The sequence below is a fragment of the Denticeps clupeoides genome, chromosome 13, assembly GCF_900700375.1.
Source record: "Denticeps clupeoides chromosome 13, fDenClu1.1, whole genome shotgun sequence".
NCBI classification, from domain to species: domain Eukaryota; kingdom Metazoa; phylum Chordata; class Actinopteri; order Clupeiformes; family Denticipitidae; genus Denticeps; species Denticeps clupeoides.
The window spans coordinates 16,910,645-16,934,996 of NC_041719.1; the positions used below are offsets into that span (position 1 = coordinate 16,910,645).

General features: G+C 42.8%; 1 protein-coding gene across 6 annotated transcripts in view; it reads right to left on the bottom strand.

The window, feature by feature from the left end:
* Window positions 1-770: 770 nt before the first annotated feature.
* The window catches only part of gabrb3 (gamma-aminobutyric acid type A receptor subunit beta3), a 74,308-nt gene continuing 50,726 nt past the window's right edge, over window positions 771-24,352 (bottom strand). For 2 of the 6 annotated variants that reach the window (XM_029000918.1, XM_029000920.1), the window contains 6 exons: window positions 15,330-15,412; window positions 14,242-14,379; window positions 12,854-13,006; window positions 6,101-6,345; window positions 5,464-5,544; window positions 3,577-3,927 (listed from right to left, as the gene is read on the bottom strand). In XM_029000918.1, the coding sequence (XP_028856751.1) occupies window positions 3,577-3,927; window positions 5,464-5,544; window positions 6,101-6,345; window positions 12,854-13,006; window positions 14,242-14,379; window positions 15,330-15,412 (1,051 nt within the window). Of the gene's footprint in view, window positions 3,928-5,463; window positions 5,545-6,100; window positions 6,346-12,853; window positions 13,007-14,241; window positions 14,380-15,329; window positions 15,413-24,352 lie in introns of all 6 variants that reach the window. The other 4 variants (XR_003751693.1, XM_029000917.1, XM_029000919.1 and 1 more) reach the window with 4 other exon arrangements.

The window sequence follows — 24,352 nt, forward strand, 5'->3', positions numbered from 1 at the left end:
TGTAGGATCCACACAAAGAATGTGTGCCAGTCAAGATGTCCACATCTGACAGATTCAAATGTGTAGTGCAAGTAATGCAATCAGCTTCTAGAAATCAACTCTTCTTTGCATTGCTTGATTGTTCTACTTATCCTGTAACAATTTAATCCTCAATTTGCAATTCTGCAACTATTTTACTGGGAATCATTTGGCAACTAATCAGAAAATGCACAGCGTGCACCATTCCTGTACTAGACTTGACTTCTCGAAACCCATTACTATTTATCTTGTACCAAGAATCCTTCAATCTCTTACTCAGTATCCATCCCTTCTTATTCTTCGCAAGGCCACAGATATTGGAAATTGGGCGGAACTTCCTGGAAATTAGGTGCACGTACTGTACTGTACTGTAATATTAGTCATTCTATTTACAAGCACCACATTTATGTGTGAATGGTGCAATGGTCTCGTTTTCTGGCATGGACTCTCCACCCTAAAACCCAACCCAACTGGCAGATAGACAGTAACGTTGGCCGAATGCACAGGCATCGGTGTGTAATTTTGTCTAATCGAATTTTAACTCCACTGTTGACACTATTGATACCAAAACAGTAGCACCAAATGATTTTGTTCAGTCAAAACAGCTGAATGACATTTTTACATCATTCAATATATTGTTTTTATGTTTTTGAAAAAGAATCATGCTAATTACTAGTATGTACTTGCTTGGAACATGGACAGAATCACTAAAAGATCATTTAAAAACCATCATAAAAATAAACTCAGAAAAATCCTTGGAAATCGAATTTATTGTGAACAAAAGACTGTTTCATATTTGCAATCATTTGGATGGGGGGGGGCCCATCTGTTGAAACACCCACATTACTGAGTAGGTGTCCTAAGCGCTGCTCTATTTTCAGCACTTGGCAGATGAGCTTTGGTAAACTGTATCCTGGTTTTTTGTGGGACCGCTACACAGATCCTCCGGAGAGCAGCCCATTGTCAGCATCCCATAACGCCTCAGCCATATAACTAAGGCTTTGGTGACGCAAAGATTACAGCATCACACGAGAGTTTGGTCTATATTCTGCAAGCCTTCACGAATATGGGTCACTCCAAGATGGGAAAATGTGTCAAAGGAATAATACCAGAACATCCACAGGCGTCAGGTCAGCATCTTTTTAGACTCATTTAAGAAATAATGAAATTAACAAATGAGTTTATGATTGAGTCCAATCTTCTGTCTCTTTCCTCTTTTCAGGTCAGGTCAGCAGTGGAAACAGGTGCGACAAGGTGGCCCATAGTTTTGGTCCGAAGCCTTGGTCTCCAGCTAATTCTGAGGACCCTTAGGCATTGGAAGGTCAGCTGTTGTCTCTCCACTGTGACCTTAGCTTGCATCAAGGTTTCTGCTCACATGCCTGAAACAGACCGAATCACCTCAGATGACGAATATCTACAGTTGTTCCAATCTGTACATGAATTACCTACTTGGACTTCTCCACTTACTGTTGTTTCTCCTTCATCATTGTCCAGGAAAGTCCAGGCATGGTTAAGCTGGTTCCGTGTTGACGGTGTAGTTGCCTGGTTCTGTTTCCAGATTGTGTTCGTCTGTGTTCGTCTGTATAAATCTTGCCTTGTTGTGTCTTGTCCCCGTCGGGACTTTGTGCCTGTTGCCCTGGCCTGCGTTCTATGTGTCCTGTCACAGAATAAATCCCCTGCCTGTCATGCAATTGCACTGCAGCTCTTCTGGAAGCTTTCATTCCTTTGAAAGCAGTTGAAGTCTTAACTGACTCCTCAAACCCATTCTTGTGTAATTCTGTGTAATGTAGTTTACCCTGCACTCACTTTACAACCTGGCAAAGTTTACTGAGGCTGCCAGAGCCAGTGGGAATACGGTCATGTGCATGTTTGACCTTTAACAGTCACTAATTAGTCAATCTTTTCTTGTGCCAGTTTACCAGCAAAAACATATTACTGGACAAATGTCTCACAAGCTAGGGACACAATTCAGACACCTGGTTGGCTCCAGCATCACACCATTTAACCACCCTATATTTACCAAAACCAAAACTCTTTACTCCTTCCACCCAAATGTAGGCCCAATGAGCAGGCACAAGCATCCAAATTACATGAGATGTCTACATGTTTCAGTTTAACAAAGGAAAAAGCAGTGATAAAGCAATGTTGAAAAGCATGCCTGACGCAGTGTCCATGTCTTTAATCTGTCCAAAAATCTCCATCTTTCCCGTAGTAATTACCTTAAAAAGCTACTTTTAACTTTGTCTCCTCAGACATATGTGCTGGTTTTCGTGCTCCCTATACACTTTAAAAATTCAAATGATATAACAGCTGGATAAAGTATTAATATATTTACAACTTACAATTTAAAAGAGGAGCAATTAATGTAATTATTAACAACCACTAACACAACAAAAACTTGAAAGCAATCTGTCAGCGGGACATTGTCGATGGCATACACACAGAAAATTGATATAAATATGAGGATTATGTTAATAAGGACTGGAATCACCTTGGATCGAAGCTCATTTTTCAGCTCCTGTGGTACCATTAGTGGTAAAATCAAACCCGTAGTGAAGCATAATTCATACATTGTAGTCATTTGTGACTGAACAATATCATGCTGTCAAAAATATCAAGAAAACTGACTATGGATTAATGTACAGTACAGTGTAAACATGGTTATAATACAAATTAATTACAACAAAGAATCCATGAACATGGAAAATGAGTATCACCAGATTCAAATTTATACAATTAACATAATTTGTGTTATTAACATGTATCCTGATGTCTGTATATTGTACCTAGATAAAAAAAGCAGTATATAAAGGACCGAAAATCATTTCACATCATAGCCAGTCATACTATAAAATCAAAGAAAAGCTAATTAATGTCAAAATCCATCAATTTCAATCAATGCCAATATCTTCGGTCAGTCTTAATCTCATAGCACAGCCAGATACTGGTATTTGTGGAGAGGTCACATAACAAAGCACTTTACAAGAGAAGCGGTAGCTTGTGGCATATAATCATATCAATCCAAGGCAAGAAGAAATTGTTTCCCAAAAGCATTTCATAGCATGACTACACACATGGAACACTCAGAATGTGCCAGTGTCATCATTTACACACACACACACACACACACACACACACACACACACACACACACACACACACACACATGTCAAAGTGTAGAACGGAAAAAAGAGAAATGCACAGCCCTGAATATATTGCATTTTCCAACTCTTGCAACCGGGTGTAAAAAGGGGAGGAACATCATGCGAGAAGTCCAACGAGCTTCCGAATTTCACGGAGCAACTATTTACACGGCAATGTAAAACAGACTTTTGTGTGCTGCACTGCATGGAGCGCACTTGGGTGTGTATTGCATGTGTTTCTATGTGCACAATACATGTCCCGAACCGTAAAAAGACCAGAACACCATTCAAATAAGCTCTGAAAAGTCAGTCTGAAATACAACGTCGCTGTGGAAAGACGTCCTTTACACCGTGTACCAGTGCATTTTTCTCCTGGACCAAATTAGAAAAAAAGAGATGAAAAAGAAATGCAGCTTCAGTTCACATAGTACATCCAGTAGATCAAATTGAAGAGTGAGAACGCGGCAGGAAACACTATCCGTGACCATCGATCGATGGCGTTTACGTCCGTCAGGTCGGGGATTTTGATTTTGAGCTGCGAGGAGCGCCGGCGCAGGCGCGTCTTCTTCAGCTGCGCGCTCCTGTCCACGCCACGCCGGCCGCTGTCGTGCCGCGGCGCGCTCGGCTTCCTGTACTGAATCCCTGAGTTGTCCAACACCATGGAAGTGGAGTTGCGGGCTTCGCTCACACTGGTCGTGATCTCATTGCTGGCCACCTCGTTGTGGATCTCCAGGGTGGTGAGGAGGATGTTCCCCTGAGCGTCCACCTACAGAGACAGAACGGCACATTCAGCAGCTGCGCATTAGACCAGGAGCACCTTTGACGTAAAAGAACTTGCTGAAAGCCCACAGCCTTCGTGGCCTTTGAAATATGAAACACGTGAAATCAGTGGTGTTCACTTATCACTCGTTGGCCCCGTTTTTTCCAGCACTCTGTCCTACCTTGTGGACAGGGAGTATTCACTAATGTCACAATCAAGATGGACTGATAAAAGATCAGATTTTTTGGTTTGGGAGTGGTGGTGGTCCTGAGATGTCTTCAACTGAGATTGGGTGACTGTCTTAGTGGGACCAGATGTAAACTGATGAAATATTGGTTCTACGTCAATTGTAAATCATCTAAACTTTGTTTGTTTTATTCAAAGAAGACCAATATGAACATAACCAATACACTAATTCTGACATAAGAAAAATATTACTTATGACAAACTGATTATGTTTATTTAATACAGGGCATTATCTCAGTATGTGGGATGTGATGCAAAGGTTTGAAATACTATGTACAGTGCAACATAAAGCGGGACACCTGGTCACCCACCCCGATAGAAACGGAGAGGGATGAGATGGTCGATGTAAAACATATTTAGACTGAAGCAGATTCTAATCATCCAGAAGAACCAAGAAAACATCCTTGATGTGACATAAGTGAACATTCCCCACATTCCTGGGAAAATACGGCTCATGATTCTTTTTTCCTCAGAATAAGTAGTTTTCACCAAATCATTTTTCAAAGTTTTATTGTTGTCTCAATATGAAAAGTCTGGTATACTAAAAACACTTGACTAACCAATATAACCAGACATATTAACACTGAATTGTCTGTGTTGACGCAATATTACAATTCAACTTAAATGCATTAATGTTTCGGATGCTTCATTTTGGGCTATAATGTGGTCTGCATTGGGACTGCAAGGCCAGAGTTATTTCCCAAGGAGGTTGCCTCCTGCCATTTCATTGTTTATTCAGTTGTACCTCAGAAAGCCTCTGCAGTGATAAATAATTCAAGAACACATACCAAGAGAAACATAATTACAACTCAGGCTCCCAAGTAATGATCTGATCAGAGTTCCTGATGGGTTCAAAAGGGAATTCAACAGCAGAGAATATATGTGCAGCAAAGCAGAACCCACAATCAATGAACCAACAGTGTTTCTGTGGGTAGAGCACGAAATGCACAAAACATAGTAATAAAAAAACAAAAAAAAACACTGAAACACGTGGCCGACTTGTTAAAAAGGCGCTTCTCGGTGTTAATAATCGCACGTACGATCACACAGAACAAGGCTAACTAAACAGCAGCAGGTATGAAGAAAGAGCTTAAAGGACAACGGAGCACTATGGAGAAATGAGAAGATCACAGAATGCATCAACAACACGCTGGGCTTTGTCCAATGAGGGAGGGAGGAGCAAGAAACAAGGGAAAAACTTTGCCTAGGAGCAAAGTTTTAGTCAGAGGGTGGGGTGGGCGAGAGCGAGGGGAGAGGTTGACGGATGTGACGTAACAGCCAGCGATACGCACTCACCCCTCGTGAGTGGCGGTGCCCTTGTACCTGATTGGACTGTTTAATGGACGACGGCTTGCAATTGCCCCCCTCCTGAGCAGACTGGCCAGAAAACACACAAACACACACTCCTTCATCTGAGCTGTGCTGGGACCACAGGAAATATTCGAGCCTGACATTTGTCCTCGGCAGGCCGAAGACATGGTCCACTCTGCCTTCTGGTGCTGACATTGCACACAATCTCTGTTCCTGCACTTTGACAACGTCTGATATATAATTTATTAGGTTTGATAACATAATGATCCTTAAATTCCTGCTGTGCATCAGCTTTCATTTTATTTTAGATGCCATTAGCGCTTTAGGCTTTCCAAGACTTCCTCTGATATAAATGTCTTTGCGAGCAGTATTGCACTATTAATGGGAACATATTAGAAAATGGAGACTGGAGAAGTTTTATGGCCCTTAAAGAGTCTTTTCCCCATGGATGAAGTGCAGCTGACATAAACAAATCTATATCACATTCGATTGAATTCTACATGTCGACAAATTGCTAAAACATCTTTAGCGCCTCACTGTTTCCACAATAAAATATATAAGTGCATGTATCTGAGATGAAGCATTAATATAGTCATTTGTGTGGTGATTGGTTTTGCCATACCTTGGTGCCGTCATATTTTGCCCGGTCGTTATTAGCCCGCTCTGCCTTCTCCGCCAGTTTCTTTTGCATCTGCGGGCCCCGGCCGAAGAAGATATAGTTGACAAAAGCGTATTCCAGCAATGCCAGGAAAACGAAGACAAAGCAGCCCATCAGGTACATGTCGATGGCCTTGACGTACGGGATCTTAGGGAGTGTCTCTCGCAGATGGGTGTTGATGGTGGTCATAGTCAGCACAGTGGTAATACCTGGAAGACAGTTTGGAAATACATAACTAAATCAGCAATGCCGATATGGTGAAGTCCCTTTAAATCCACACCTCAGGATGAACTTACTAATGGGACTGCAGGACTACAGAAACTGATGGGGACTGCGTTGTGAGTCTGTGGACCCCTATTCTGACTATCTAAAGCATGTACTAAAACACAATTTCCACCAGATTTTCTTTCCACTACTCACCTTCTAAAATTAGGATAAGTGCTCTTTTTAAAATGAGTGTTTTGTGTTTTCAGTTTTTTGCCGTCACGTCAAGTCCCGCAAATCCAGCAATTTAACTAGATTTTTGCGACATGGTACAGTTTCAATCAGCAAAATTACCTTCAAGTAAAGACGCAACTTTTCTAGAAAACCTGCTGGTGGCAGTATTTCCCATGCGCAACAACACTGCAGTCACAAAAGGAAGATACAAGTCCCATTTAAGGTGACCAGACGTCGGGGAAGGCGCTGGGTGTGGAGTTGGTGTTGAGCAAGCTAGCAAGGAATGCGATTCACTATATATACAAATATGATGATATATTTGTCTTCCTGTCAATTTTATTCTTCTCTCAATGTCTTACTAGCCCCATGTAGACCTTGGATTATATATTAATATTTAATATTTCAGTGACATGGCAGGTGGATTCAACATTTGTGCCCCGGATTACTAAAATAGTGTCTGTTGTAGATTAGGATTGAAAAAGTGTGGTGCCAACTGTACTTTGCTTTGTCGGCTCCAGCCACTGGAATCCACTGGAAATGTTATTATGGATCTGTGCATGGTTGTGTCTAACAGCAATTTTGGCAATTACCACATGACCCCAGAGTATGGTCCACTGGGAAGACTCTGAAAAGCCAGTTTTGCCAAGTTTAGAAGACAAACAAGCCTCATCAAAAGACGTTGCAAAGCCAGCAACAATTTATGCAGAGACCAGTGATGAGATGGACAACGTCCACCTGCCCTAAGGCCAAAATCAATCTAGACGTAATGCTCTGAAATGCATGCTAGGAGGACCACCGAGTCCCTGTGGACCTTGCTTGGGATGACTTACAGGCTTCCCCCATCATTCCAGTGACCACATCCTCTTTCATCCATTTATTTTTTAACGTGTTTTCATCATTTGCATTACTGCAGTGTTTCAGGAAGGAAGGAAAAAATGTCTTTGAGTACTGGCAGCCTCTCAACCATTAATGTGCCTCTTAGAAGTCATTCCATAAAGCTCTCTGGGATGTTGAGCTTAGCAGCAAAGAAACTGCCCTAATTAAGCAATTGTAACTAATACATAATATAGGACTGAAGCAGGACCTATGCGTGATATGAAACAGCATGCAAGATGATCATCCAAGCTGTTTATGTCCAACACGACATCGCTCTCTCATTGCTCCAAACCAAATTCACATTTCACAGCCAAAACCAAGTCCACAGAATTAATATTTGACTCAGACAGCGTTTTTTCATTCGGTTTACATTTGCGCTCCCACGTGCCCTGTAATATTAAATTCTATTTGGTCTGAGTCACGCCTGACTCATATGCCGCGAACAAAGATGTTCTCTGAACAGAAAGCCTTTCCTGAGCCCATGTGCAAAAGTCACACGGCCTCAAACCGCAGCCCAGAGTCTGTTGCCGGCAGCGGAAAAAAATGTCTTTATTTCTTTATTTTTTTTTTGTGGTGTGGAAATATTGCGGCAGTTAGAGCTTCTAGAAGAGGGTTAGGTCACGGTGACATCAGCGTGTCCTTTAAATGATCAAAGCCATTTTAAGGAGCATATGCAAAGTGCTTTGGCACAAACATGCCATTTTTGCATCATGTGCCCATCGTTCATTCAAAGGTCTCAACCTTTAATGCAGTGTTTTCAAAAATCACTGCAATTAATAATTAACACTTAACTAAACAGACATGGCCGGATTAAGGCACTGAGAACCTAACCATTTAAATATAGACCAGCTATGATCATTTTATATACATGAAATGAAAACTGCTAAATTAATTAATTATTAGCAGCACTTTATAGAATGGTGTATTGCAAATATTAATTAATTGAATTCCTACAGTAAAGAATATAATCTAAACTATTAATGAGTCATTCGATAAAACACATAAAGATGAAGCGTAGCGTGACACGGAAATAATTCTTCTGCTGTGAAATTCCCTCTAGGATGTCTGTCTATCCAGTATCTACACTAAATCATTTTCAATTGCACTAAAATATGCATTACAAATGTAAATCAAAGTAGTTAAATCTATGCTATTGCTAATCCATCTAAGGTATTACTTATTAAGGTGATTTAAATGTTTACCCACTCTCTGATTTCTTACTTTTTTCCATGTTAGTCACATTGGAAATGACATTAGTCATCATCAATCAAATTTAAATATTAGTCAAAGACAACACAAATATATGATTGCCCCCTAATCCGTATATTATATCAACAGTATTGGGAGTGGCCCTAATTATTTTTGAGAAATGCTGTAGTTCATCATGAACATACGTACATGTAAGCATGAACTGCCTTTTTAAGCATCTCAACAGGATTCAGGTCAGGACATTGACTAGGACACTCCAAAGCCTTCATTATGTTTTTCTTCAGCCAATCAGAGGTGGACTTGCTTATGTGGTTTGGATCATTGTCCTGCTGCAGAACCCAAATTCATTACAGCTTGAGGTCACCAACAGATGGCCGGACATCCTCCTTCAGGCAGCACACGTCATGGTTGCATTTATGAAATGCAAAACAATCCCAGACCACCAAAACCCCACCATATGTTACTGTTGGTATTAGGGCTGCACGATTTGGGGAAAAAGACATATTGCGATTATTGAGATCAATATTGCGATATGCGATTGCGATATGATAAAGGACACTTGCTTGTATATCAATGAAAAGTCGCAAACTAATAGTGAAATGTTTAATTTCAAAGTGAAACATACAAACTACTTATAACAACCTGAAATGCCCAGTGCTTTCAAAATACAATATTCTACAAATATAAAATAATCACAAAAAAATAAAATAATCACAAAAAACTCTTTATATTGCTGTCGAACGACAAACCCTGGTAAGGCTAAACAACTGTTTTGATTATATTTGGCCATTAAAAAATCCCGTATTATAGTTCTTACGTTTAACCAAAACGTTGTTTGGAGGCTGACTTGAACACAGGGATGCATAGCTTTGCTAGCTTATCCTAGCTTAGCTAAGGTTAAGACTTATAAAACGGGATTTTATAATGGCCAAATATATTCAAAACAATTGTCCCGCTTTACCTATGAAATATAATCCCCCGGGATCTGGTTTGGAGCGTACAGCGGTTTGTACAGCCCCAAGCAGCACAAGAGTGAGGCATTTTTAGCACTTCTCTCCATAGACATGTATATGCTTCACTCCACAGCAGAGCCTGTCGCAATATGGCGGCGACCTTGACGTACGATGCAGCGCGTCATGCGTCGTCTACCCATATGTCTCCGAATCGAAAGTCATGTGACCAAACACGTCACATCCGACTGAGATTTGAGACGTGAGATGTGAGACTTCAGTCAGCTCGCCAACTTTGAGAGAATGAGAATGGATCGGCAACATATCCGATCCAATCCATGTACTAATCATTTAGATCGCATCTTTTTGCGTTCATGTAACATCGCGATTACGATTGCGATTAGATTAATCGTGCAGCACTAGTTGGTATGATGTTTTTTTTTTTTATTAAGTGTTACTTTTATGCAAATGTAATGGGACACACTTCTTCAAAAAGGTTTTGTCACATCGGTCCACAGAGTATTTTCCCCAAAGTATTGGGGATCATCTAGAAGTTTTTGAGTAAAATTGAAAATGTACTTTTGGCTCAACAGTGGTTTTGGTCTTGGTACTGTGACATGCAAGCCATTGCAACTGTGACCTCTTGACTGAAGTCGTCGCTGCACTCTTGGGGAAATTTTGGTCGGCCGGTCACTCCTGGGAAGGTTCACCACTGTTCCATGTATTTGCCATTTGTGGATAATTGCTCTCGCTGTGAATCGCTGGAGTACCAAAGCTTTAGAAATGGCGTTATAACCTTTTTCCAGACTGATGGATATCATTTGTTACCGAAATTCTTGGGATCTCATCATGATGCCTCGCTTTTGAGGATCTTTTGGTTTGCATCACTTTGTCATCCGGGTCTTATTTAAGTGATTCCTTGATTGAAAAGAGGTGTGGCAGTAGTCAGGCCTGGGTGCCTGGGGCCTAGAGATTTAGAACTCATCAGGTTTCATGTTTGAACATATAAGAGTTGAGATATGTACTGCGCAGGCAGAAAAGTTGACACACCTTGGATATGTTACGTAAGGGTAAGCGTACTTTGGAGACAAAGGGGGTAAAATGTGTGAAATCCAAGTAGAAATGTGCTCTACTGGTCTGAATAACCGAAACCATCACTTGACTGAGTGCTGAGGGCTCCTGAATGTGGCTCACTGCTTTCACCTTGAATTAAAAGGTCTGAGTCCCCAGAATGGGCCGAGGACACACGTGGGTGTGTTTTGCACGGTCCTGCTTACATAAGCCCTGAGCTGTGACTATGCGGGGGTGTGGTGAGGACAGGGAGTGCGGCGCATCGATTCCTGCATAAACTGGGCACAGCAGGGGATCATCGCAACTCTACAAGAGTGCAGGAGTTACCTAACCCAGCGCAGAGGGTGTTTAAACCTTCACGTCTCCTGAAGGCCATGCTTTCCAGGCCCAGCGAGGCATCCTGTTCCACCAGCCCATCACTCCGAGTTATGGCTTCCGAAATCAGATCCATCTGCGGAGCAGCTCGTCTCTTCTTTGAAATGGAGGTTAAATGTAATTTTTCAGTAGTGGCATTGATCCTTGGGGAGGTGAGGCTGAGAGTCTATTGCCGCACTTCCTGTGATAAACATCTAATTCAACCTTACCCAGTCTGGCCGTCATTTCTCAGAGGTGCTCGAGGCAACGCTGCATGCTTATGGCGAACTGAAGGCAACCGACATTTTCTAAGACCACTTATCCAGGTCCCAGCACCTTTGGATTGACAAGATGTTTGATTTCTGTGTAGTGCAACACATAACCTCATCGCAAGCTCATGTTACCATTACCACATAACCATCAATGATAACCAGCCGACACAATTAAAGTACAATGATTTACTCTACAGTGTCCCGTGCCCGGGACAAGCTGAATGGTTACTGCCAACATAACCCTTGTGTCCTGATATAGTAGTATATAGTGCATCCGGTATTGTTTTATGTTAGAGACTTATTCCAAAATCGATTCATTTATTTATTTTCAGAATTCAACACCCCATAATGACAACGTGAAGTTTACTTTACTTACATTAAACCATGACCGAGCACCGGCATGCACCTGTAGCTTGTTTGAATACGATATGCGCCACCCACTTCTGTTTACCGGGTCACGTGGTCATGTGACAATTGTCTGTTGACCTCCGAGACAGATTTGTCTCGATGCACAAATCTGGGGAATGTTACAGAAATGAGCACAGTGGCCTCCATCATCTGTAAGTGGAACAAATTCGAATCCACCAGGACTCTTCCTAGAGCTGGCCGGCCGCATGAACTGAGCGAACGGGTGAGAAGGGACTTAGTTAGGGAGGTGACGAATGGTCACTATGTCAGAACTCCAGAAGTCCTCTGTGGAGAGTCCTCTGGAGAACCTTCAACCATGTCTGCAGCAATCCACAAATCAGACCTACATGGTAGATAGGCCAGACAGCACATGGCAGCCTGCCTAACGTTTGCCAAAAGGCACCTGAAGTATGGTCCCTGGTATGATGAGACAAAGATTTAACTTTTTGGTGTGTATGCCAGGTATCACCATTTTGGAATAATCAATAATCAATGACTATTTGGAACATCACAAAATGTGGAAAAAAGAATGTGCCGTGAATACTTCCCAAGATGCACTGTGCATAAATAAAGCTTGAGCAGCCTAAACAGCAAACCTAGTAGCTTCACTTGGTGGCTTGCTTGACAGAACTCAGCAGAGTGGCGATATTTTAAATAAAGTGAAAGTGAAGTGGATGTCCTTGTGATGCACTGCAGCACAGCACACGTGTGTGGGGACGGTACTTTGTTCAGTGGCACCTCAGTGTCACCTTGGGGGTTTGGCGGTTATATAAATAAGTAATGTAAATAAAGGCCAGAAATTTGGGCTCACATTTGATACTTTGATTTAAAAACAGCATTAACAGAAAAACGAATGTGAAGGTTCTTTAGAATCTAAAGCAGTGGACCTGTATTCAGAAGGTTGCCGGTTTAAATCCCGAACCGCCGAGGTGCCACTATGGTGCAACTGAGCAAAGCACCGTCCCCACACACTGCTCCCCGGGCGCCTTTCATGGCTGCCCACTGCTCACCAAGGGTGATGGTTAAAAGCAGAGAATAGTCAGTAAGAGTCTATATATTAATAATGTTGTAACAAGAAAGGCTTTAGGTGTGAAGCAGTAGTGAGAGAGTGTGAGTGTGGGGGCTCCCAATAGACGCACCTAATGCCACACGGGCGGCCGAGGCGTCATAGTTGATCCAGAAGGAGACCCACGACAGGATGGTGATGAGGATGGAAGGCATGTAGGTCTGCAGGATGAAGTAGCCGATGTTCCTCTTCAGCTTAAAGCTCAGAGACAGACGTGGGTAGGCACCTGTGTAGGGGGTGGGGGGGTTAAGGATGTGAGAGTGACAGATAGCAGGATGGGAGAAGGGAGGGGGAAAAAAAGGGACTATTTATTTTTAAGAGCACGCATTGATACTCTCCGTTTCTATGGCAATCGCAGCGCAGATTGGCTTCATCACCATGGCAACGGGCAAGCGTGGTCAAAAATTGCGAACGATGTGCTGCTACTTAGCCTTGAGCACAGACGACCACAATGCACGCGATGACATGGCCGGTAAACGCATTCCATGCCTGTCTGAAACCGAGCCATGCAATCCGTGTGGATCGCACACTGCCGCCCGCGCCAGCATAAGCCCGGATTTAACGGCCATTAACATCAGCAGTGCTCTCCTCCCACCGCGATCATCGCCATGTCAGACAACACAGAGAGATGTGTCAATAGAGAAGAAAAAAAAAAGCGTTACATCTAGAAATAGGTCCTGTTGCTATGGAGCATGACTAGTGTTTCAGTTATAAACGGGATACTGAATTTATTTATTTATTTCCATAAACGTCGACCGTGACACATACCGGGCCAGTAGTTATGCAGTAAAATGAGGTGGGCTGCACCCCAGTTCTGGGCCAACAATATTTTCTTTAGCTCCTTCAAAATGTGCCCCAAAATAATAATAATAATTATCCTGTGCATCATTAAGAATAATAAATATAGTGGAGGCTCCCTGAATCCCTGGTCTTTGGAAGAGAATAATTTATGCAGTGTGTCCTCTGCCTCATGAATATATGATGTCCTGTATCAAGTATCTGTTTTTTTTTTTTTTTTTTTTCCAGTCCTCCCATTTTTTAAGAGCTGGAAGAAGCACATGGATAATTGCCTCCCCATCATTATTCCATCGTTCTGGTTTCGTTCTGGGCCGCATCATACGCAGCCCATAATTAGGCAGTCTTTGAAATAAGCCCTTGTGGGGGTTGGTGGATGGGGCTGAGCAACAATAAACACCTTTTGTGTTGAACGTACTCATTTATTTAACTAACTGTGTGACAGTGAACCTGCCTGATGAAAACTTTGCGCTGAGGAACAAGCGTTGCTCCCTGCACCCGGGAAAAGGGATTTTTTTTTTTTTGAGAGAGAGCTTTTTGAGAGAGCTAAATGAGATTTCAAAGCCAGAGAGGAGCTTCAAAGCTCATCACACCAGAAAAAAAGAAACCTGTATCCCATTTTTACTCTGACATTTCGCGTCGGATACACCTTCACAACACGTTTACCTGTGGAAAAGACAACATTTCTGGAGACCAGCTTGTAGTCCACTATGGAGAACTGTGGCAGCTCGATGCGTGCCACTCCTGTCACCGCTTTGTCGCCACCTTTCCAGTAAAACTCGATGTCATCAGTCGTGTAGCCATCTGCAGGGGGAGAAGCACAGACGCTGTAATGGTGAGTTTGCACAATAGGTAATGCAAAAGACACGCTGAAGGAGCCACCATGTAGCCAGTAAGTACCACCTACAATACAGCAGTATTCAGCATAGCATTATTACTACAAATGCATCATCACAGTTTTTACATTTTTCACTGAAATTCAAGCAGTTGTACTGTGAAATGAAAGCAAAGAAAAAGAAGTCATGGAATCCATTTTGCCTTCACTCCATGTTATATGCTCATGATGGTATTAGTACAGCCATGTGTTCAAACACTATTTTTATGCAGACAGAGGGGCTTTTAAGCGATCAAAAAAATTTGATCACCCTCCACTGCTTTAAGTTGTGAAGCCATTTGTTGTTCCATGACAAAGGCCTTTTTCTGCAATTCTGAAACAATTTTTCCACTATTTTTCAATTACCATTTTTAACCTCTGGCAGTTCCCTGAACGTTGTACAATTTGAAGCTATTCATTGAAATTTCAATAAAATCGGATCATGTATATCATCTGAAAACACTGTTCTAGTGTATAATGATATTGGCCCGGGCAGAACGATAGTCAGCATTACTGCTCCATGCGGGAGGTATTTATTGCAGAAACCGACTGAAGAGCAATCATCCAGAGAAGCTCTCCCCTGACTTTAATCATAGCATTTCACAAGGCCGCATAACCCCCCACTAATCTAATAACAGAGGGATGAAGACAACTGACTGAACTACATAACAAAAGACAAAAAAGAACAAATGAAAGTCCAGAAAGAAGGGAACAGATGAGGTCTGCTGATGATGCTGATCTTTAAGACAGACCTCCTGAGTGGTGCAGGGCATGTTGATTGTGCTACTGAAAGAGGACGGATTGAGGTGTGTGTGTGTGTGTGTGTGTGTGTGTGTGTGTTTTGTCACCCTGAACATGATGATTATATGGAGAAACTTACAGCTTTCAATCTCCAAAGTGCAGTTTTGCTCATCCAGAGGATATCGCCTCAGGTCCATCATACAGGCAGCTGTTGTGGTGATCCTGTAACCACACAAACACACACAGCTAGAGGGGACATGCACACACATTTCTGTTTTGCATTGTTTTTGGTAAGATTTAGAAATGTGTATATATTATATGCACCTTCTATGCAACTCTTCTGCAAAATAATGTTGTCAATATGATCTATGATACTATTTTGAGGGTGAGTGTGTTCCTGTAAGGTCTTCACTAAATTATGAGAATGACCAGTTTCAACAGACACCAAACGCTCTCTCAATCCTCATGGCCTCCAGTATTTCGGGGCCACCCCGCTGTCTTTGTAATACTGACAGAGTGACTCTCTAAACACAGCAAACCATCAAAAGCTTTAAACACACAGCTGTTCTCAAAGACCTCTGCACACAGGCAGAAAGCAAGCACACAAGCCAACAGGAGCGATGAGGTCCACACCGCACGTTTCGCGCAGTTCACTGATCCGCACATTTTATTACAGAACACAGCAGACAGACCTGCGCCTTCCTGACCCAGCAAACCAACAGGAACAGTCAGTCTGATGAACAGGAGAGCTTTTTGAACTGTTAATTATGAAAATTCAGGGATTTTCTGTCTGCAACCCCAATTCCAATGAAGTTGGGCTGTTTAGTAAAATGGAAATAAAAACAGAATACAATGATTTACAAATCCTTTTAAACCTAAATTCAACTGAATACACTACAAAGACAAGATAACTAATATTCAAACTGATAAACTCATTCCAGAAAAGCTGGGACAGGGACAGCAAAAAATTGGAAAAGTTGAGAAATGCTAAAAAAAACACAGCAGCACAGCACACGGTGACACAACGAAATGTGTCCTCTGCTTTTAACCATCACCCTTGGTGAGCAGTGGGCAGCAGTGTGTGGAGACGGTGATTTGCTCAGGGGCACTTTGGCGGTTTGGGATTTGAACTGGCAACCTTTGGGTTATGAATCTACTTCCTTACCCCCTAGGTTCCCTTCATTGCTTCTCTCTGTCTTTTCCCCCCAACTTCTGGGTTTTGCTCCTCTTCTCCCCACTGCTTCTCCTGCTCTCTCACTCTTTCTCCTTTCCTTTCTTCAAGAAACTGTTCATTCCTATTGTGCCATGCCTCTGTCATGACCCGGTCCGGAAGGGGTTACTCCGGTCCGATCCTGACCAGAGTTTCATGTAAGTCCTGTATAGTGTTTAACTGTATAAAGCTGCCCTGTTCTTTTCTGTTCACCGTCTGGTCTTTGTTAAGTGTTACACGTTCACGGTGTTATCGGATGTCTCCCCTGTCCTGTTCTTCACCAAATCTGTTCATATCTGTTCACCTGCTTCGCCATGCCAGTTGGTTGTTACAGCCTCTCTACAGCTAATACAAAATGCAGCAGCACGACTGATCTTCAACCTTCCCAAATTCTCCCACACCACCCCTCTGCTACGTTCCCTCCACTGGCTCCCAGTAGCAGCAGAATACTGATGCTGGCCTACAAATCCAAACATGGAGTAGCACCATCCTACCTCACAGCCCTTATTACACCTCGCACTGCACCTCGTATACTCCGAGCCTCCAGTACTGCCACCCTGGTCCCTCCATCTCTGAAAGGAAGACTCCTCATCCAGACTCTTCTCTGTCTTGGCCCCTCGGTGGTGGAATGAACTTCCCCTCGAGGTCAGAACAGCTCAGTCACTGAGCACCTTCAAACGACAGCTCAAGACCTTCCTCTTTACAGAATATTTAGATTAACTTGTAACCTTCTTCTTGTCTGACTTATGTACAGAATCTACAACAGAGTGATTAAAAAGATTGTATTATTGTTGGGGGCTATTGAAAAAACAAAAGTTGGATCCAAGATGACCGACTTCAAAATGGCCACTATGGTCACCATAGTCACCACTCTTGAAAAGTTTGCCCCCTCACATATACTAATGTGCCACAAACATGACGTTAATATCACCAACCATTCCCATTTTATTATGGATTAATATTATTTATTAATCCATATAAATGGCCCACCCTGTATATCCAGGTAACATCAGATGAGTCAAATACATTAATAATTAACAAATAATTAATGTCTCTGCGTCAGATTAACAAGGTCAACACAATCTCTGATGTCCACCCTTCATCTCTGAGTAGGATTTGCCATTCTTACAGGGTATAAAAGGAGCATCCCAAAAGGCACAGTCATCCACAAGCATGGATGGGGTGAGGTTCACCACTTTGTTAACAACTGCATGGACAAAACGCTAAGAACAATGTTTCTTGACGTACAATTGCAAGGAATCGAGCGACTTCATCATCTTCAGTCCATAATATAATCAAAAGATTCAAAGGATCTGGAGATATCTCTGCACGTAGGCGGTGCAAGTTAAAACAAAGCAAAAGCATTATATCTAGCACACCCAGACATGCTGCTGGCTTCTCTGGGGCTTCTCAGCTCATCTGAGATGGATTGACCCAAAGTGGAAAAGTGTGCTGCGGTCTGTGGGATCCACATTTCAAATAGTGTTTGGAAATGGTGGACATTGTTTCCTCCGGGCCAAATAGGGAAAGGACCATCGGGATTTGAAAAGCCTGTGATGGTATGGGGGTGTGTTGGTGCACACGGCATGGCCACCATTAATGCTGAAAGGTACATACAGGCTGTGCAGCAATATACGCTGCCATCCTAGAAATGTCTTTTTTCAGGGACGTCCTTGCTTATTTCAGCCAGACAATGCGCGTCAGTCCATCTCATGTGTTACAACAGCGTGGTTGTGTAGTAAAAAGAGTACAAGTACTAGACTAGCCTGCCTGCAGTCCAGACCTCTCTGTCAATGATAATTTGTGCCACATTATGAAGCACAAAATATGACAACGGAGACCCTGGACTGTTGAGCAACTGACGTTTTTACATCAAGTAAGAATGGGGAAGAATTCCACCTACACAGCTTCAACAACTAGTGTCCTCAGTTCCCAATTGCTTATTATGTATTGTTAAAGGCAAAGGTGATATAACACAGTGGTAAATATGCCCCCATCCCACCTTTTTTGGAATGTATTGCAGGCATCAAATTCAAAATGAGTGAAAATTTGCAAAAAAACCCAAAACAAAAATAGTTAATCAGTTTGAACATTAGATATCTTGTCATTGTAGTGTAGTCAACTGAATATTACATTTATTTACATTTACATTTAAGGCATTTGGCAGACGCCCTTATCCAGAGCGACTTACAACCTGCTTTCAAGTTACCATGGATGAAGTGATCAGTTCTGGTTCATTAGGGCCCTCAACTATGAATACAATCTTTTTATTCACTCTTGTTGTAGATTCTGTACACAAGTTCGACAATAAGAACTTTACAAGTTAATCTAAATATTCTCTAAAGATGAAGGTCCAAACTCCGGAAGGTTCCGTTTGAAGGTAGTCAGTGACTGAGCTGTTCTGACCTCGAGGGGAAGTTCATTCCACCACCGAAGGGCCAAGACAGAGAATAAACTAGATGAATTGCTTTCCTTTTACCTTTATATAGAATGTGCAACACTGTACTCTGTGACTCCATAATCATTACACCCATAGCAAACCAAAGCCAAGGGGCTTTGACCTGTGTGCTGTATTATACTGTATATCTTTATTATACTATAGTATTCATTGTTTTCCCAGCAACCCATTAAACAGGCTGTGGTCAATAGAGAAAGTGACGATGGATGTTTGTATGCCAAAAAAGGGAAAGTACCCCAAATCAATTAAATCATACTTTCAAGGGCGTTGCTCACAAGACATCCAGCAAATTCCACTGTGAAGTGGCTCAGCCAATGACAGACAATGTTAAGGTCATGTTGAGTCACCATTCTGTGTAGTTAATGCAGTGCACTTGCAGAATAATAACTGGAGATGTCCATGGTGTGGCAATGAAAAACTTGATTTCAAATGTCTTACATTTATAGTGTCTCATGTAGCTGCTGCTCTTGACACATATATTAATACCAGGCAAGTTAATGCATAATTAACTTAACAACTTATTTTAACAAGACAGACAATTCTTTTATTGCACATTAACAATTTTTTTTTTAATTCTTTATTATTTTTATTTTCAAAGTCTGGCTCTGAATACACATTCATACAATCAGAGAAAATATGTTTTGAACCCCTGCTGACTTTTGTCCACTAACAAAGAAATGATCAGTCTCTAATTTTAATGGAAGGTTTATTTGAACACCGAGAGACAGAACAATGACAGCAAATAAATAAACAAATTGTCACAGGGGGAATTCGATGACGTACTTGCAGACATACTTTGGGCGTGGGGATAAGCCGTCGTACCGGTAGAGGACACTGGGCGAGCGGGGCAGGAGGACCGGGGGCGCCTGGCCGGCGAGGAATGAGGAAGCAATGGACGCGCTGCCATGCAGCAGGGAGTCAGTTCGGGATCTTTGGGAAGGACCGGGGCAGAGGAGAACCGGAAGACGGCGGGTTTCAGGATGGTCCGGGATCTTGGACTGGACGGGAGTAGGTCTTGGGCGGCAGGAAGGTAGGGGAGCTTGGAATCCCGTCTTAACCGATGGGCCAGGTAGGTTCAAGGTCAGGGGCAGGTAGAGGTCATAGCCAGGAAGTTCCGGTCGGGGTTCTTTTCGTGGTTTCCAGGGGATCAGGCAATTCTCGAAGTCGTGGTCGTATTTCAGGAATCACTCTTATCTTAAGTCGTGGGTGAGAGAGCTAGCGTCTCTGGCGAGTAAACTCATACAAAGAGCGGGCGTGTCTCCTTGGGGTTACCTCACTTTTATACTTGCCACCGCCCGCTTCCATTTCCTCTTCTGGGTCGTCGTCTCCCAGGCAGGTGAGGCGCCCTCTAGCGGGCTGGAGGCGCGTTGGCCATGACACAAATAAATAAATAAATTTGAATTTCATTAATGAAATAGGGTTTTGATCCCCTATCAATCAGCAATGGGATCAAATAATTAATCCCGACTGTGTGTGTGTGTGTATAAAATGGCTTTTTTACATAAACATTAAGATAAAAACTGCTGAATGTGAAGCCAACTCCAGTGATCAGTGCAGTTTATGTGAAATTATAATCCGTCTAATTGTTAGCTTGTGCAAGGCAGCTGTTGTTCAGTGATAAGAAAAAGTGAAAAAGGAAACATGTAAATCTGAAGCCAAGAAATTGTAGACATGCGCCCCAAAAAATGTCAAATATATACAGCTGGCACCAGAACGTGCATTGGCTCAGATGAACCACACTTTCACTTCCACATTCCACATTCATGAGCACCTTCTTATCTCATTTTTTCTGAAGGAAAAAACTTAACACAAGGGAAAGAAAGCCTTCTAACCCAATCATTCAGACAAAATACACTTATACTGATAAAAATCATAAAAACATGGATAACTAAGAAAAGGTCCCTCCTTTTCAGAATGTGAGTGGGGAATGAAAATCTTTACATTCCTTCATTCTTTCATAAGCTATAATGTCTTTATTACATTTATGCCACTTTATTGACAGTGAAAGTTCAGTCAGAAAAGTAAGAAGCTGAAACCGCTATGTCCACGTTCTACAGCAATAACTATGATTCATTCTCTCATACTTGGTCAATGGTGGTCTGTCAGAGTATGAAGTACGTTCTGTCAAGCTATTCTGAATTGCATAGCTTCCTTTTTTGCTAAGCTTCACTTCCATTTCTGAAGTAGTCGAGTTGGGCTGATGCCTTCTATAAAGCATGAGCTTCCAACGACAGCCAAGCGTTGTGCCTGCACTTCATTAGAATGCCTGTGCTGACAAACACATTACCATAACAGTGGGAGCATTCTTGATTTTATGGCTTTGGAACACCCAGGCCCCAAATCTGCTTAGATCGCTTGGGTCGACTGCTGGAACCAGCCCTCTCGCTGGGTTATAAAAGATGCAGCTCAGACGGATGATGCCGTACTTGCATGGAACTTTCCTCAGCTTGGCGCTGCTTTGTACAGCCCCGCATCTGAGATCAAAGCCCAAGAACAGCCTTGAGACATGCCCTAAGATGTCTCTCCCCCAGCAGAAGTGGAGTGGCTGGACAGATGATACCAGTGGGCTTGTGATGGCTGATGGGACAGGAGGTCACAAGAATCTGCCAAAAAGCAACGAAGGCATGGGGAAAAGTTGAGATGTATGCAGGATGATTCCTGATCAAAGCCAATTTGCATAAAACCAGATTGAGACTCTATTGTAGGGGAATGGCAGGATCTGACTTATGCCTGCTATGGGGCGACACATCTTAATGAACAAATCCACATGCGTCTAGTAATAGTGATAAAACATGTTTTATCACTATTACGTGTATGTGTGCATCTTGTCTCTTGTCTTAATGGTTATATGTGTGAGAGTTCTCGCCCTGTGGTTTTAGTTGTGTAATTTTGATTAGTCTGCAATAGATCTCGCCCGTGGTTCTAGTTGTGTAATTTTGATTAGTCTGCAAGAGATCTCGCCCCGTGGTTTTGGTTGTGTAGTTTTGATTAGGCAGCAAGAGATCTTGCCCTGTGGTTTTAGTTGCGTAGCTTTGATTAGGCTGCAAGAGATCTCGCCCCGTGGTTCTGGTTGTGTAGTTTTGATTAGGCTGCAATAGATCTTGCCCCATGGTTCTAGTTGTGTAGTTTTGATTAGTCTGCAAGAGATCTCGCCCCGTGGTTCTGGTTGTGTAGTTTTGATTAGGCTGCAATAGATCTTGCCCCATGGTTCTAGTTGTGTAGTTTTGATTAGTCTGCAAGAGATCTCGCCCCGTGGTTCTAGTTGTGTAGTTTTGATTAGGCTGCAAGAGATCTCGCCCCATGGTTCTGGTTGTGTAGTTTTGATTAGTGAAAGTGATTGTCGTGAAGTGAAACTGAAGTGATCGTCATTGTGATACACAGGAGCACAGCACACGGTGCACACAGTGAAATTTGTCCACTGCATTTAACCCATCACCCTTGGTGAGCAGTGGGCGGCCATGACAGGCACCCGGGGAGCAGTGTGTGGAGACGGCGCTTTGCTCAGTGGCACCTCAGTGGCACCTTGGCGGATCGGGTTCAAACCGGCAACCTTCTGGTTATGGGGCCGCTTCCGCTAGGCCACCACTGCCTGCAAGAGATCTCGCCCCGAGGTTCTAGTTGTGTAGTTTTGATTAGTCTGCAAGAGATCTCGCCCCGTGGTTGTGGTTGTGTAGTTTTGATTAGGCAGCAAGAGATCTCGCCCCATGGTTCTGGTTGTGTAGATTTGATTAGTCTGCAAGAGATCTCACCCCGTGGTTTTAGTTGTGTAGCTTTGATTAGGCTGCAAGAGATCTCGCCCCGTGGTTTTGGTTGTGTAGTTTTGATTAGTCTGCAAGAGATCTTGCCCCTTGGTTTTGGTTGTGTAGTTTTGATTAGTCTGCAAGAGATCTTGCCCCGTGGTTCTAGTTGTGTAGTTTTGATTAGGCAGCAAGAGATCTCGCCCTGTGGTTCTGGTTGTGTAGTTTTGATTAGTCTGCAAGAGATCTTGCCCGTGGTTCTGGTTGTGTAGTTTTGATTAGTCTGCAAGAGATCTTGCCCCGTGGTTCTGGTTGTGTAGTTTCATTAGTCTGCAAGAGATCTCGTTCTGGTTTTGTAGTTTTGATTAGTCTGCAAGAGATCTCGCCCCGTGGTTCTGGTTGTGTAGCTTTGATTAGGCTGTAAGAGATCTTGCCCCGTGGTTCTGGTTGTGTAGTTTCATTAGTCTGCAAGAGATCTCGTTCTGGTTTTGTAGTTTTGATTAGTCTGCAAGAGATCTCGCCCCGTGGTTCTGGTTGTGTAGTTTCATTAGTCTGCAAGAGATCTCGTTCTGGTTTTGTAGTTTTGATTAGTCTGCAAGAGATCTCGCCCGTGGTTCTGGTTGTGTAGCTTTGATTAGGCTGTAAGAGATCTTGCCCCGTAGTTTTGGATGTGTAGCTTTGATTAGGCTGTAAGAGATCTTGCCCCGTGGTTCTAGTTGTGTAGTTTTGATTAGGCAGCAAGAGATCTCGCCCTGTGGTTCTGGTTGTGTAGTTTTGATTAGTCTGCAAGAGATCTTGCCCGTGGTTCTGGTTGTGTAGTTTTGATTAGTCTGCAAGAGATCTTGCCCCGTGGTTCTGGTTGTGTAGTTTCATTAGTCTGCAAGAGATCTCGTTCTGGTTTTGTAGTTTTGATTAGTCTGCAAGAGATCTCGCCCCGTGGTTCTGGTTGTGTAGTTTCATTAGTCTGCAAGAGATCTCGTTCTGGTTTTGTAGTTTTGATTAGTCTGCAAGAGATCTCGCCCCGTGGTTCTGGTTGTGTAGCTTTGATTAGGCTGTAAGAGATTTTGCCCCGTGGTTTTGGATGTGTAGCTTTGATTAGGCTGTAAGAGATCTTGCCCCGTGGTTCTAGTTGTGTAATATTGATTAGTCTGCAAGAGATCTCGCCCCGTGGTTTTGGTTGTGCAGTTTTGATTAGTCTGCAAGAGATCTCGCCCGTGGTTTTGGTTGTGTAGTTTTTATCAGGCTGTAAGAGATCTCGCCCCGTGGTTTTGGTTGTGTAGCTTTGATTAGGCTGTAAGAGATCTTGCCCCGTGGTTTTGGATGTGTAGCTTTGATTAGGCTGTAAGAGATCTTGCCCCGTGGTTCTAGTTGTGTAGTTTTGATTAGGCAGCAAGAGATCTCGCCCTGTGGTTCTGGTTGTGTAGTTTTGATTAGTCTGCAAGAGATCTTGCCCGTGGTTCTGGTTGTGTAGTTTTGATTAGTCTGCAAGAGATCTTGCCCCGTGGTTCTGGTTGTGTAGTTTCATTAGTCTGCAAGAGATCTCGTTCTGGTTTTGTAGTTTTGATTAGTCTGCAAGAGATCTCGCCCCGTGGTTCTGGTTGTGTAGTTTCATTAGTCTGCAAGAGATCTCGTTCTGGTTTTGTAGTTTTGATTAGTCTGCAAGAGATCTCGCCCCGTGGTTCTGGTTGTGTAGCTTTGATTAGGCTGTAAGAGATTTTGCCCCGTGGTTTTGGATGTGTAGCTTTGATTAGGCTGTA